The sequence below is a fragment of the Euprymna scolopes genome, chromosome 5, assembly GCF_053919585.1.
Source record: "Euprymna scolopes isolate OS-2025 chromosome 5, ASM5391958v1, whole genome shotgun sequence".
In the NCBI taxonomy this organism is placed as follows: Eukaryota; Metazoa; Mollusca; class Cephalopoda; order Sepiida; family Sepiolidae; genus Euprymna; species Euprymna scolopes.
Window position 1 is genome coordinate 145,237,775 of NC_136486.1, and position 16,746 is coordinate 145,254,520.

Sequence of the window (16,746 nt, forward strand, 5' to 3'; positions counted from 1 at the left end):
TGGTTTTATTTTACTTCAGTCGAAGTTCTCAGAAATAAAGGGGCTCACAGCATGGGGCTAACACCTGAACTCTATATGAGATACATAAATATTATAATGTTCCATTTAAGTTCTTTGTCTCTCAAACACTGAGTTAGTAAAGAAATTGAGAACATAATTTTCCTCTCCCCAATTAACCATTTTTATACGTTGTAGTATATCTTTCATGTTGGTCTCATGGTCTTACTGGATTCCAGGAAAAGAATTTATCTAGTCTGGTGGAGTATCCAGCTTCGTGCAATTACTTAAGGTAACATTACTTGAAGAAGGTGCACCATTCCTCGTAAAAGATAATGTGGATTAGCCATAGTGAGGAGATCTTATTTGAGCAGTGAATACTATGTGATTTTGAATATTTGGTCAGGGTTTACTTCTATGGAAAAAGTATCCTCATGCCAGGTTGTTTTGACAAACCCCTTTACAGAGAGATCTTAGACACTCGAGGACAGTGTCTAGTAGACATTCAAGTTCTCTCCCCTCCTTTGTGTGTAAGGCAATGGGCATAGTTACAAGTTTCCCAAACTTCTGGTCGCGTCCAGACTATCTTACTAGTGATACTGCTCATGTGTTTGTTCCTTTTCTTATTTTTCTGCAATATAATCAATTTTCTATGAGTTTTCTTTTTCTTCATAAGTAATCTCTTTCTAGTGTTCTTTTTCATTTCTGTTCATTTGATAGTGATGCTTCCAGAACCCATATATATTCGTAGGTGCCATGTTTATCTAGTGTCCTTATCTTGGGTAGTTCCATACATTTCGTTGTCTCTAGTGTACCATTTATTATAAACTAGCAGTGCGCACTTTTCCATTCCAAATCTCATTTAGATATCCTGGCTGAAGATTCTGTTTGTGTTTATTAGCGTCTATAGTCCCTTTTGGTTTCTTGTGAAAATATTTAGGTCGTCCATATAAATAAGGTGGTTAATCCTTTCGTTTGCATTAGTAAACTTGTATCAGGCCTAGCATTTCCTTAGTATATTGTTAATAGGCATCATGGCTATGATGAACAGTAGTTGTGATATGGAGTCTGAGGGTAAGATATTTCTTTGTATTTTTATCATGTTTATGAATGTACTTCAACTGTCAGTTTAAGTTTCCATATTCTCATTGCTTTTTCAATCAGATTAATAATCTTCGCTGATATTTTGTACATTATCAAGCACTCTATTATCCATTTTAAATGGGCTCTATCGTATGCCTTTTTGTAGTCGATCCATGCCATGGCTATGTTATTGTTCTGCTTTTTTTTTTTACTTCTTATGGATCTTTTGATTTATGTATTGTACAGCATGCGTTATTCTTTTTTCACTTTTGGCATCCTTTCTGTTCCTTGGAAAATAGTCCACGATTATTGAGAGAATGATACATTTGTAATCTTTCTTCTTCTTCTTCTTCTTCTTCTTATTATTATTATTATTATTATTATTATTATTATTATTATTATTATTATTGGCCCATATGGAGGCTTCACACAAATCATCAATAATCTGATTGGAAACCTGTGGTGTTCCCTGGAAGCTGAGTGACAATGAGCCTCCCCAGACGTCCATGTAGTTCCACCTCCTTCGATAGCATTTGCAAATAAATTTGCGTCATCGCAACAGCATCTTACCATTGATTTCTTGCTGGCAGCGGCCATTGGTCTATACTGGAATTTGAGTGGCAGTAAGCCTCCCCAAGATCCTAGTTCTCTTCGCGCTTGTCCAGCGGACGTTTGGTCAGCGCTCTCTCCTAGGTCTTTCTATCCTTCTTGACTTTTCTCGACTCTTTGGTATCACTTTCTTTGGGGGGGGGGAGCGGTGATGAAACAATAGAAGGGGATGCATGATGGGAGTATAGAACTTGTAGATATGCAGCTTCAGTGTTCTTCATTTCCTGTAACGCTTCTTCATTATATTGTATACTTGTATTATTCTCCGCATTCAAGGGTTTTCCTTAATATTTCAACCGTTTTCATTATCGTTAGTCGTTGTATTTTTGCAGCCATTCCTCTGATTCCAATTTCTCCCATTCTTTTTTCAAAGTTTTTTTGGAATTGTTCCTAGTGCTCCTACTATTATATGTGTTATTTTGATTTTCTTCATCCGCCAAATCCCTTTTAACTCTCTGGCTAGCTCTGTGTATTTGCTCCCTCCTTTTCTTTCATACTCGCCCTGTGGTCAGCTTTCTCAGCAAAATCTACGATTTGACAGGATTTTTCTTCCTTGTTAATTATTACGACATCTGGTCTTCTTGCTTGGATGGATTTGTCCGTCTGTATGTCCATGTCCTATAGAATTTTGTGGTTCTCATTTTCGAGTTCTGTTGCGGGTTTATGGTTGTACCATTTGTCTGTACATTAAAAATTTCAAAATGCAGCCGTTTGCACAATTATTATTATTATTATTATTATTATTATTATTATTATTATTATTATTATTATTATTTACTCACTATCAGTTTCCATCCAAGTCATTATCAGTAATTGGTATTCCCTTGAGTTATTTCCAACACGTTTCACTACTTTCTATAAGCATTACAACTCATTTTGCGTTATGGCAGCAGCCGGTTATCATTAAGTTCTCGCTGCTAATCATCGAGGGTTTTCTATGGAATTTGAGAGACAGTTGACCTTACTAGTATTCTAGTCCTCTCCGTATCCTTCAACTTTTAGATGGTGTTCTTTATTTTTGGTCTTTCCATATTCCTTAACTAATCATTACTATTTTGTGTGGTGTCCGTCGAAACTATTAACAATATCAATAATATTACAACTATAACTACTATTACTTCTACTATTATTACTATCAATATATATATATATATATATTGCAATGTTTTGCTTTGTATTCTGTTTAGGTATTTTGCCACACAATGCTTAATAATCTGGAGGATTTGAATTATTCAGATTACTATACTTATCTTGATTGTTATAATAATTACATTTCGGCTTCAAATATTTTATCCGAAGAAATTCTTATTGTCTTTTATTGATATTTATAATTTTCTTATGTTTTATTTTAAAAAAAAAAATGTTTATTATTTTGTTGTTGCTAAATCCCTATATTTATTTTGATGTTTTGTACATTCTTTTGATATATTAAGTTTTCTTTTATTAAATAAGCACCGTTTTACGTTATCAAAAACTAAGGAGAATTACACCGCTAGACATTTGATAGTTCCCTTTACTGGAATTTTTATGTATTAATTTGATATTCCCGTTTTTAATTGTTAATTATTACTTGTGAATGAGAATAAATGCGATTTTTTCCAATGAATCTCTAGCTTTTCTGGAAAAATTGAAAATGTCATATCATCAACAATATGAAACTTTCAATTAAAACTTGTGTTTTATCTCTTTATATCATTGTGTTTGAAAATATCACTATAATATTATCATTGTATTCATAATAATTCAAAATTTAATATGAACATTCAAAATATATAAACAAATATATTACAAATTCAGTTACAATGCACATTTTATATTATTATTATTATTATTATTATTATTATTATTATTATTATCATCATCATCATCATCATCATCATTATTATTATTGTTATTATTATTATTATTATTATTATTATTTTTATTATTATTATTATTATTATTATTATTATTATTATTATTATTATTATTATTATTATTATTATTATTATTATTGGCTCACATGGAGCTTTCACACAAGTCAACAAACGATCTGATTGGAAACCTGTGGTGTTCTCTGGAAGCTGAGTGACAACAGGTCTCCCCAGACGTTCAGCTCTCTTTACCTCCTTCAGTAGCATTTGCAAATGAATTTGCATCATCGCAACAGCCGCTTATCATCGATTTCTCGCTGGTAGTGGCCATTGGTTTATACTGGAATTTGAGTGGCACTCAGCCTCCCCAAGGTCCCAGTTCTCTTTGCGCTTGTCCAGCCGAGGTCTGGTTGGACCTCGCTCCCCGGTCCTTCAGTCCTTATTGACCTTTCTCGGCCTTTTGGTATCATTTTCTTTGGGAGGGGGATGTATGATGGGGGTGTAGAACTTGTAAATATGCAGTTTCGGTGTTCTTCATTCCCTGTAACGTTTATTCGCTATATTGCCTTGTATTATTCTCCGCATTCAAAGGTTTTCCTTAATATTTCAGTCGTTTTCATTATCGTTAGTCGTTGTACTATTATTATTACTATTATTATTATTATTATTATTATTATTATTATAATTATTATTATTATTATTATTATTATTATTATTATTATTATTATCGCATTTAAAAGTATCCAAACTTTAAAGTGAACTCTCAAAATATGTAAACAAATATATTAAGAATTCAGTTATAATTTATATTTTATTCATTTGCTTTTATCATTGTATTCATGATAATTCAAAATTTAAAGTAAACGTTCAAAATTAAACAAATATATTAAGAATTTACTAGCAATATTTATTAAGCCCTTTATTATTTTTATTGTATTTATAATAATTCAAAATTAAAAGGGCACTTTCCAAATATGTAAACAGATATATTAAAAACTTCAGTTATAATATATATTATATATTTTTATTATAATCACTCTATTCATAATCTTTCAAAATTAAAAGTGACCTTTCAAAATATATAAACAAATATAATAAAAACTTCAGTTACAATATATATATTATATCTTTATTATTATCATTTTATTACATATCTTTCAAAATTTAAAGTGACCTTTCCAAATAACAGATATATTAAAAACTTCAGTTACAATATATATATAATATATTTATTATTATCATTTTATTACATATCTTTAACATTTAAAGGGACCTTTCCAAATATATAAACAGATATATTAAAAACTTCAGTTACAATATATATATTATATCTTTATTATTATCATTTTATTACATATCTTTCAAAATTTAAAGTGACCTTTCCAAATATATAAACATATATAGTAAAAACTTCAGTTACAATATATATATTATATCTTTATTATTATCATTTTATTACATATCTTTCAAAATTTAAAGTGACCTTTCCAAATATATAAACATATATAGTAAAAACTTCAGTTACAATATATATATTATGTATTTATTATTATCATTTTATTACATATCTTTCAAAATTTAAAGTAACCTTTTCTAAATATATAAACAGAAATATTAAAAACTTCAGTTACAATATATATATTATATCTTTATTATTATCATTTTATTACATATCTTTCAAAATTTAAAGTGACCTTTCCAAATATATAAACAGATATATTTAAAACTTCAGTTACAATATATATATTATATCTTTATTATTATCATTTTATTACATATCTTTTAAAATTAAAAGTGACCTTTCCCAATATATAAACAGGTATATTAAAAACTTCAGTTACAATTTCTTCAGATGCTGCACTTCTATTTCTTGTTCTCTTTCGGTGGAGGAGAAATCCTTCACGACTGAGACAATTTTTATTTTTGTACCTTTTCTCCACGTTAAAAAACGACCCTTGTGTCTAACTCTGTCCCGTGGGGAGGCATAGTAAATAGGTACAATATATATATTATATATTTATTATTATCATTTTATTACATATCTTTCAAAATTTAAAGTGACCTTTCCCAATATATAAACAGGTATATTAAAAACTTCAGTTACAATATATATATATATATATATATATATATATATTATATCTTTATTATTATTACTATTGTATTCATAACAATTTAGAAATTCAATGTCAACTTTCAAGATATATGATCAAATTAATAAAACTACAATTAAAATTCCACTTAAAATTGTTTCATTATCATTTTATAATTATCATAATATTCATTTATTTAAAATAAAGAAAGGTGTTGCTTTTTAATAAAGATAATAGAAAATTATATTCTCAATTGATATATTGTTTTAAATTATGCAATGTTAGGTACTGTTGCAGGTTTCCATACATTATTTTTTTATTATTTTTTTATTTTTACTAAATTGCACGTGTGATCATGTTGTAAGTCACAGAATTCAACTTAAAAAATCCTAAAAAATCTTTCTGGTGTATGTAGCCGTTACGAAAAGAAAACGCCATGTGAATTTATTTAGTAGTTTTTTAATATAAAAATATCAAATTTGACAGTATTTAATGATTAATAATATTTCGCAGCCATTGCAATGCTTAGTAAAACAACTAAAACAATCTCGGTAGTCGAAATGAGTTCTCTACCTTGATTTCTAAAACGTAGCAGACCCGTCTCGCATCCACATAAAATTCGATTGTTAATTTAAAAAACCTACTTGATCAACTCACGTTATTTTTGGAATATGACATTTTCCTTTCGTGACAGGTACGTGCATCATAGAGCTTTTCTGTATTTTTGCATTTACTTAGGTTGAATTCTGAATATGCACCGAAAATTCTTTATTTATTCCAGCCAATTAATATTGTAACGATATAATCGAGCTGAGTTACTTGTATCGACTTTTTACAGATATTTAAACAAATGTACTTAACGTTTTGTGGTGCATTTTTTTTTTCAGTTCCGAATGTATTTACACTTAATTTGCATGATCGTATACGTTCAAAATAACGTAATTGCATATTTTTCAAAGGTTAAATAAAAAGCAACGTGTCATTCTGAAACTGGTTTGCTTGTTTCGTTTTATTGCACATTAACCCTTTTTGGGTAATGACGAATCCAGTGATTTTGTAAAAGCATACATGTTTCAAGTTTTTTTTATTATTTTAAAATATTTATTCATGATATTGGTTTAGCTTGGTTATTTTGTTTTAGAAGATATCAGCGTTCATTTTGTAAACAATTTTATGGATCAATTTCTTTATGCCTTTTAGTATTTATTCATGTTTTGCCGAGTAAAACAGTTGTTTTTGTTTTCAACTTTTCAAAATATTATTTCGTTTTGGAAAGGGAAATACAGAAACAAAAACAACAAAAAAAAGAAAATCAATGTTTAGTTTGTCTTAGGTCCGAAAGTCGGTACCTTCAGAAAGCCTGGTCTGATAACACCTTGACGTTTCAAAATGAAACATTGTATATTTTTTTGGATGTTCGGAATCAGAATCGGTAAACCTTTAGGAATCGAAAATTTAGGTAGACTCGGTATTTATATCGGAATCTGATAAAATATTGAAATCATCCAATCAATCAATATATATATATATATATATATATATATATATATATATATATATATATATATATATATATATAATTTATAAATTATATATATATATATATTTATAAATTACTAACTAGCTCTACCTACGTATTGAGCACTTTTGAAGCAAATACTTAAAGTTTACACATAAATCTATACTTTCGTATATTAATTTTATGTGAGTAAATGAAGTAGTTATATATATATATATATATATATATATATATATATATATATATATATATATATATATGCATATATATATATATATATATATATATATATATCAGATAATCATAACGTATATCGATACTATTGGTTTTGGAAAAGATCTCTGTTTCGTTGTTGGTATACGAGGGGCGTGCAATAAGTAATGCCCCTGACCCACTCCCCATAGCAGTAGAGCAACGAAACTTGGCACAGTTATTAGTCTTTCTCTGCATAGGAAGCACCCAGAGTTATACATTTCTCCCATCGTTCGATGCAGCTCTGGAGACCGTTTTTGTAGAACACCCCAGGTTGGTCCTCCAACCCCGATGTGACTTCAGAAATCAAGGTTCCATCATCTGGGAAACGCTTTCCTTTCAAAAACAACTTCATGACTGAAAAGAGGTGAAAGTCAGAGGGTGCACGGTTAGGAGAGTAGGGACGATGGGGAAGGATTTCATAACCACACGCCCGTGCTTCTGATCTTGCGATATGCGAGTTGTGGACCGGAGCGTTGTCCTGCAGGAGGAGAATACCTTTGCTGATTTTGCCCCGCCTCTTGATTTTGATAGCTTCCTTTAATTTCCTCAAAAGTGAAGCATAATAGGTTCCTGTAATTGTGGTACTCTTTGCCAGAAAATATGTCATCATTACTCTGTCTTGGTCCCAGAAGACTGAGCATGACCTTGCCTGCTTTGGAGGTGGTGAGTCCAAGTGCTTCCACCGCATAGACTGAGCTTTGGTCTCTGGATCATAGTGATGGGCCCAGGTTTTATCGTGTGTAATCAGTCTTTTGAAAAACTTTGACTCATCTTCTTGGTACATCTCCAAATTCATCCTCGAGCACTCGACGCGCTCTCGCTTCTGGAATGGTGTGAGCAACCTGGGAATCCATCTGGCAGACACCTTATGCATATGCAAATGGTCATGAATGAAAGTTTCCACATACCCTGTACTAATCTTGACATCTTGGGCTATTTGGCAAATAGTAATGCGCCGATCTTCCAAAATGGCAGTCTCAACTTGACGGACAGATGCCTCATCAATGGCAAAAGGGGACGACCAGGTCTGGGAGCTGTTTCCACAGACATCCGGCTATATTTGAATTAACGATGCCAGCGTTTTACAAGGTCATATGATGGGGTATTATCACCATACGTTTATTTCATTTCATCAAAAGTTTCCTGTGGTGTGCGTCATTTGAAATATAAAAAAACGGATCACTGCTCGACATTCAACAGGCTCCATTTCACCCTTGACTCAGTTCAAACACCTGTAAAACAGACACCACAATTAGTTCAGCGCTGTACTTCGCCATATAACCCCTAGAGATATAAATCATTGCACGTGCAAAATTTCAGCTAGATCAGACAACTGGAAGTGGGTCAGGGGCATTAGTTATTGCACGCTCCTCGTATGTGGAAAATGTGTTTCGATCAAGTTTGAAAATCTGAACACCTAACCACATGAAAATCTGATAGATAGTTCAAATACCTACCCTCTACATTAACAACTATTGCAACTCACAGAAGATGCAACTTCATTCTTCTCGGTGCATTACGCTAACTATTATACAGACATACATAGACACATGCACACATGTATATATATATATATATATATATATATATATATATATATATATATATATATATATCTTATCAATATTTTCAACAAAAATTTAATATACTAAAATATATTAAATTCGGTAATGTTCATGATTTAATCAAAATTAATTGATTCAATTATTAAGCTTCATTATTATTGGTTTTTATAATCGAGCATTCATATATTTTCAAAAATCAACACAATAAAAATAATAGCATCATATCGTGTATTTTCATATTTGTTACAATTGTTTCGTGACTATTCGAACAACTACAAACATTTTATTCAAAAATATTCCAAAATAGCCACTCTTCAGACAGCGAAATACACTATTTATAATGTATGAACACACTTCTAATCTCTATTTAAGACAGCGCGCAGACCTACCTCCAATCCACGTCTCTATGTTTTTGTTTAATTATTTTCTGTTAGCCTTGGAATTTATAAATCGTTCCATTTTCGTATTTCTACTTTTTAAATTAGATTTCTATTAATTACCTATGTTAATATTACATTAAACATCTGTGTTTTTTATTTAAGTAATTCTTCTTCTTCTTCAAATATTTATTTAATGTTTTTATTTTCTAAATACTGAACTACACCCTAGAATTCTAGTCCATATTTATATATTTCAACTATATCTTCTTTAATTTACGATAGTTACGTATCAGTTTTGTTTACATCTACGATCTCACAATTGACTTTGCTTAATATTTTATTTCTTAAGAAGGAATTGTAATTAAAAGTTTAATTCAAAACATTATTAATTAAAATGTATCTTCATCCCATACTTATTATGTCATTAATTTAAATTTTAAATTTATATTTTAAATTGTTATCTATATGTTAGTAAACTATTTTAATTTCTTTTATTTATTCTTTAATAACATTCTTAAAATCTTTACTTTGTAAGGGAGAGAGCCATATTTATTAAAGATTTATTGATTTACCTATTTCTCTAATTTGTTAGAAATTCATATTTTGACTTTAGTATTTATTAATCACCCTCATTTGATTTTAAACTTATAATTCTAACACTAACTTCTTTATGCCAGTCTCATTTTAATTTCTCGCTTATTTTTCAATTTATATTTTGACTAGCGGGGCTACCCGGTGTTGCTCGGGACCGTATAAAACAATGAGAAAAGTGAAGTTGATTTTTAACATATTTGTTATTCTTCAGATAGAGGAATTTTTAATGTGTATGTATAACTAGCTTTTTCGAGCAAAATAATATTTTGCCTACCCTAGGATGGGGATTACAGGTATCAAATAATTGTACCTTATCTAGGATAAGTAATTTATACCATGTATATGAAATAATGTTTCCTTTGCGGGGATGGGTAATATACAACACATATTTAAAATAATTTTACCTACCCTCGGACGGGTAATTAAAATAAATACATGAAACAATTTCACATACTATCGACAGGTATTGTACAACATGTTAAATAATTTCTCTTATCACCAAGGCTACCATAATTTTAAGAAAACTGAACCAATTTTTAGAAAGTAGACCATTAGACTTTCCAAATTAGTACATAAATACATCATCTTGGTTAAGAATTAGGAAACCATTGCTTCATCATAAATTGCAATATTATTGTTTTTTTCCTTCGTCACTATCGGCACTAAAATTGTAAGAAAAATTATGATATTTTTTTAACAATGTCTCAGTAGGATTTTCAAATTTATGCATAAATAAATTGACACAGTTGGTGATTAGACAACCCTTGCTTCATTATCAAATTTCACATTTTGTGTTTCATTTTAATTCCCCACTACCGACACCAAATATTTTTGAAAAATACTTCATTTTCTGAAGATTACTCAGTATGTTTTACAAACAAGTACACAAATGTGCTAAGTTTAGTGATTAATTTTTTTTTACTCTAATTACTGGTCTTAATATCTAACAGTGATTCCATGTTAGATTTTTTTTCATTCTTATATTGTTGAAATTACTCGGGTGCAATTTTATTATTCACAGCGATTATTAAAACCAAAACTACTTCTATTTCTTTTATTTAGGATATAATTATTTTATTTTATTTATATTCATTTGAAGAGCTACTAATTTATTTATTTATTGCCATATTTTAAAATCCAAGTATTAAATTTAAGAATTCTCTTTAAACACTTACATTTCACCCTCAATATATTCTGTAAATTTTTCTTTCTAAATTTATTTAAATCAGGTTTTGGGCGTGATAACAAGAATTTATATCTATAAAGACAACTTTGTATAGCATCTCATCTTTTATTTAAGATTTTCTCCTAAGTTTTTGTAAAAGATTTCTTCTTTAGAATTCACTATGTAGTGAAGAATGCACAGATTACATCGTTTTGTTTTACTTCGTTTATACTTTTATCCTTTTCGACTATTTTAATTTAAACTCTTTTTGTTACATAGTTCCCCATTCTGATCATCTAATGCAGTTTCTATCATTATCAACATCCCTATTTAATTTATTCTTAGTTCCAATTTTAAATGATAGGCCAAATCTTTTTAGGATTATTCACTTTAACTTTACATTTGTACCCAATTTCAGAAATTAAGCAATTGCCCTCCAATGGGCATTTGTTAGATATTTTACAGTTACATTTCTCTCGAAATTTAGTACACCTGATTCAGTCATATTAATATTCACTATTTTGTTTGTTTTTACCATTATTAGAACCTGTTATAATATTACTTAGATTGGCAGACGTTGAGAATAAAAGTTTAACTGTGTTCTTATTAATTATTTTTATTTAATCTATTCTCTGGGTAAAGTTCTATTCACTTATTTTGCAAAATTCTTTAGGGATATTATTTAGAATATGTTAACTCCAACTCTTTGTTTTCTAAAATAGAGATTAGAGGTATATTCATATATGTATAAATAGTGTATTCGCCGTCTGAAAAGTGGCTATTTTGGAATATTTTTGAATGGCATAATGTTTGAAATTGTCCAAATGGTCAAGAAACTATTGTAACGAATATGAAAATACACAATATGATGCTATCATTTTTTATTTGTATTGTCTTGATTTTGCGAAGATATTGTATATATATATATATATATATATATATATATATATATATATATATATAAACCAAATTTAAATATATGGATTAAATAAACTTAAAACGTGCTTCAAAGATGTTTAATACAAAATAGAGTTTTATGATTATACATTATATAAGCATATAAATGCAATTATGCTTCAATACTGATTGTACTTGATCGCAGCTAATTTTTTATGTAAACTATTTGTCCAAATGATAAAAGGTAGAGATTTCAGGCAATCAAATAGTAAAAGCAGTAGCAGCCGATGTTCACACGTCGACACAAGTACATTGCTAAAATTCGTTACGATGAGAGGAGGTGGAGCGTCAAAGCATGCAACCTTTATTTCACTCTCAACTCACGAATTCAAACTTTCTTAATTCTTATGAACGACGCGTCGTATGTTTCCATTCTATACTTAGTCTATTCTGTCTTCTGTAACTGCAGAGAAATCCATTTAGACTAAGGCAATTTTTATTTTGTTCCGTTCCAGAGTGTCCCTTTTGGGGGAGCTGAATTTACTTTACATTAAAAACCGACTGTGTGTCTAACTTTGCCCTTGTCTGGAGGAAAGTAAATAGAAACTCATCAATTCAAACTGCACCCCCCCTTATACCATTATACCGTTCTGAAATTATACACAACAGAGCGAACACATCAACGCATGTTTCTGAATTTTTTAGATGAGAATTGCTTATTAATATTATCTGAATTCTTCGGACTTTTTTTTCTAACCTTTTTCAGACCTTTTCGGGTGTATATGTTCAAATAGGCCTTTTCAGGTGTATACTGTCAAACTCAGGAACTCTTGCCATAGTTTGAGATCTTTCTGTCGAACGTGGGAATCTGTAGTAATTTTGAACGGACACTTTATTTAATCCATGGCGGTAGTATGTACTTGTTCCCTTGACCAAAGCAAAGAAAATGTATGTTGATTCTATAGCCGGCTTTCTTTCTTTTTTGTTCAGATTAGATATATCTGATCTGTTGTGTTATTTATCAAACATAGAGTCTCTAATCAGAAAAAAGGGATTGGTATGTATAAACAGTAGAAAATAATCGCAAAAGCGTACTTTTTCATAAACCTACATCTATCTATCTCTCTTTCTCTCTCTCTCTCTCTCTCTATATATATATATATATATATATATATATATATATATATATATATATATATATATATATATATATATAGGGAAGACCGAAGCACGCTGTTACAGAAAAAATGTGGTTCTCATTCGAAACACATTCCTAGCAAAAAAATCAGGATTTGTTTCAAAACAAAAATTTACCATTTTTTTAACTCCGGAAATCTGAAAAGGAGCACAAAACGGTTTTTAAAATAGAAAATTTTCAGGCCAGGTTGATATAGGCCGGAGCAGTTTGATACACAAGGTAGGGAAGATTGATACAGTTTGGAGCAGGTTGGTACAAACGAAAAGAAACAAAAATGAAAAGCAACAATTATGCTTAGTTACCATACAAGAAACACAATTGGCAACACTTTCAAAGAAAAAAAGAAAAATGCAACTATTTCAGTTATTCAACTGAATGACAAGAGTATTAGCAGGTACTTAGCGAAAACATTAACATGAATTGGAAGTTAACCATAAAACGATATTTACGTTACAAAAATAGAAAAATAAAATAAAATAGTGTATATCACACAGAAAAATGAAGCGACTTGAGTTAGATGTAGTTTTCAAAGGAAGAAAAGCTTCGTTTCGTTGGAGATCATTTGCAAAAGTCACAGATGAAGAAATAATTCATTCCGGTGTCTGCGCATTATTTAATAAACAGGTGGTCAACAACAGCGGATACTTCGTTTTTTGTTTCCTGTTGGTACTCAGAACGATTGGTCAGAAAACATTAGATAAAATCAGTATTGCGGAAAACCTCAGTGTCCAGTGGGAAGTTTTTTGTGTATTTGAATCCACTGATGATGTTCGAGTCTGGGTAGCATCATGGATGGTCATCCGTTTTCCTGGATGATTGTGCATCCAGTTGCTGTTGGCTACAATGAAATGCACGCTTGAATATTTCAAATACTGTTCTATCCAAAGGCTGGATGTGATGGCTTGTGTAAGGAGGGAAGCTTCTTTTACCGACAAAACAGACTACATCCAAGGAAACGTGGGATTTGTGGTTGTTTAATATGAGCAACCTATTTTGGTCTGGGCCGTAGTGTGCAAAAGAAGAAAAATGACGCAAACATTGAAGGAAGTGGTCTTTTGTAATCCACTCACAGCGACTGGCAGAGTCACGTGCACCAGTAGGTGCACTGTTCGTCATGATGTCTCTGAAGTTCCCTCTTGGGAAAATCAAGCAGGGAGGCACTGAGTTCCCGATGGCATTGATGAAGCTGAGGATCGTCTTAGTTTCGCTTCTTTCGTGAGAGCCCATCTATCCAACTTTCTTGACTCCTGCCTCTACCACCACTCTCTCTCTCTCTATCAGTCTTCTGCGATATTTGAAAACTTGTATTATCCAAGTTATAGATGTCTCCCGGGTTGAATCATAATCTCAGTAATATTTCCTTGGTATTGTCACATTCCTGTTGTTTAACGCAGTTTCCCTTGCAAGGTTGATCAATTCTGGAGTCCGGGAACTTATTTTGTTTCGGTGTCGCTTCTGAAAGCTGAAAAGCCAGTCCTCTCCAGTTCGGCCAGTCTTTCAATTGTCAGGGAAATGTTTTTGTCTCTTTCAGCAGAATGATAATCTGGCTCTTTAAGAGATTTACTGTCAACAGGAAATCCATATCTTGATGCTTTGATGATACATTCCACACGCTAGGCAAAATGTCTGTCCACTATCCACTACCTTCACAGCATTTTTCATGTCTTCAAGTAAATAGAACCCTCTCTTACTTTTTCTTTTTTTACTTTTTCGCCATCTGTAATTGCAAATAAAAATCTCAATTAATAAAAAAAGAGTACAATAATGATAAATTACTTACATGAAAAGCAAGGGTTGATGCACGTATATACAAACCAGGGGCAGGTCGATACAGGCCGGGACACGATGATACATGTATCAACTTTCCCCGTATAAACAAGGGTTACTAAAAAATGTAGCAAATAGACTCTCCACAATCAAAGGCAGCTATTTTCTTGCTTTATGGTTAGCTTTCATAGATTCACAGCTAACACTCAATAGCTTGTCAACTTTGCCTGCAAGAAATTCGCGCCACTATAAAGATTAAGAGAGGTAGTTAAAATTTTACTTACCTTGTTGAATCAGTTCACACCGAGTGCTTTTGATGCACTCGTGAGTTGCTACCCGCGCAATCTTGGTTGAGGATAGAGATTGGACCTTGATAAAACATGGATCGGAAGAAAAACGGCCAGATTCAGAGAAATTAATGTGATCTTGATGTTATATCAACCTGCCCCGCGTATCAACCTGTGCCAATATCCCCTACTTGTGATTAGAAAGATAGGAACTGGAACAAAGAAATATAAAAAAAATAAGATATTACGTCGACAATTTTTATTACTTTTTGTATACATATGTCTATATAGTTTTATTTCAGCATATTCAATGATAACATGGAGAAAATGTCTTACTGCAATATAGATATACATTACATTTTTGCATCATAAAACCTGACGCTTGTTCAAGCTTTGTATTCTATCAATGGGGTTCGATGCATTTAGCTTAAATTTAAGGAATTGACCGGCATGTTACGTTATATCCTCAACGCCACGTAAAAATAGACACTCGTATTGGCTCGTTAAATTTAAATATGCTACGAAAATTTGTTGAGTACAGGGAAGTCTAATCTAGTGAACAAAATAGAGAGGGTGTAGGTCAGCCTGTCTCACCAAATCATTGTTTTAATAATCGCCAAAGCTGCTGTTGTAGACTGACTACTTTTGTAGCTACTCTATACTTAGTTATGGGTGAACTATATATATATATATATATATATATATATATATATATATATATATATATATATATATATAGTAATTCATAAAATATATATGGCGGTAATTTATAAAATATATATGGTGAGTAATTTATAAAACATATATAGCTTAATCGCCATATATATTTTATAAATTAATAACTAGCTCTACCTCCGTATTGAGCACTTTTGAAGTAAATACTTAAAGTTTACGCATAAATCTATACTTCTGTATATTAATTTTATGTGAGTAAATGAAGTAGTTATATATATATATATATATATATGTATGTTTATATATACACATATATATACATATATATATATATGAATATATATTTATTTATTTATATATATTTAAGGATTTGACACCAAGAGGATTTCGGTTGTTTAGGAGACAACGCGTATTAACAAACAATCCAGTTTTGGGAAACGGCTGAAGATGTTTCTCATTTGAAAGGCACCTTCTCCTCTTTTTTATTTTTATTTATTTTTTTTAAGAGTGGGTGGAATTCTTTCAACTGTCTTTGATTGATTAGAAATGTTTTAACCCTAACTCTAACTCTAATCCCACTCCTCGCACGTTTATTGCCGTATATCATTTTACAATTTCTTTCGCAGCTTTTAAATCGTAAACTGCTTCGGCATTTTCTAGGACTTATTGGAGATATTCTGTCGCCCTTTTGCCTCTTTGTGTAACCAAAGTAAAAATTTTCCCCCAGAACTGTCTATATATAAACACGATATTATGGAGCTGCTTCCCAGCTGATTTAAGCATAGACGATTTTTTGTTGTTTCTTTCTC

The 16,746-nt window shown here is 30.7% G+C and overlaps 1 protein-coding gene across 1 annotated transcript in view; it reads left to right on the top strand.

Annotated features, from left to right (window-relative positions):
• The first annotated feature begins 1,031 nt into the window (after window positions 1-1,031).
• The window catches only part of LOC145276643 (chemotactile receptor for bitter tastants 1-like), a 51,706-nt gene continuing 35,991 nt past the window's right edge, over window positions 1,032-16,746 (top strand). Inside the window, exon 1 of the mRNA XM_080127834.1 lies at window positions 1,032-1,071. Coding sequence (XP_079983960.1) covers window positions 1,032-1,071 — 40 coding nt within the window. The remainder of the gene's footprint in view (window positions 1,072-16,746) is intronic.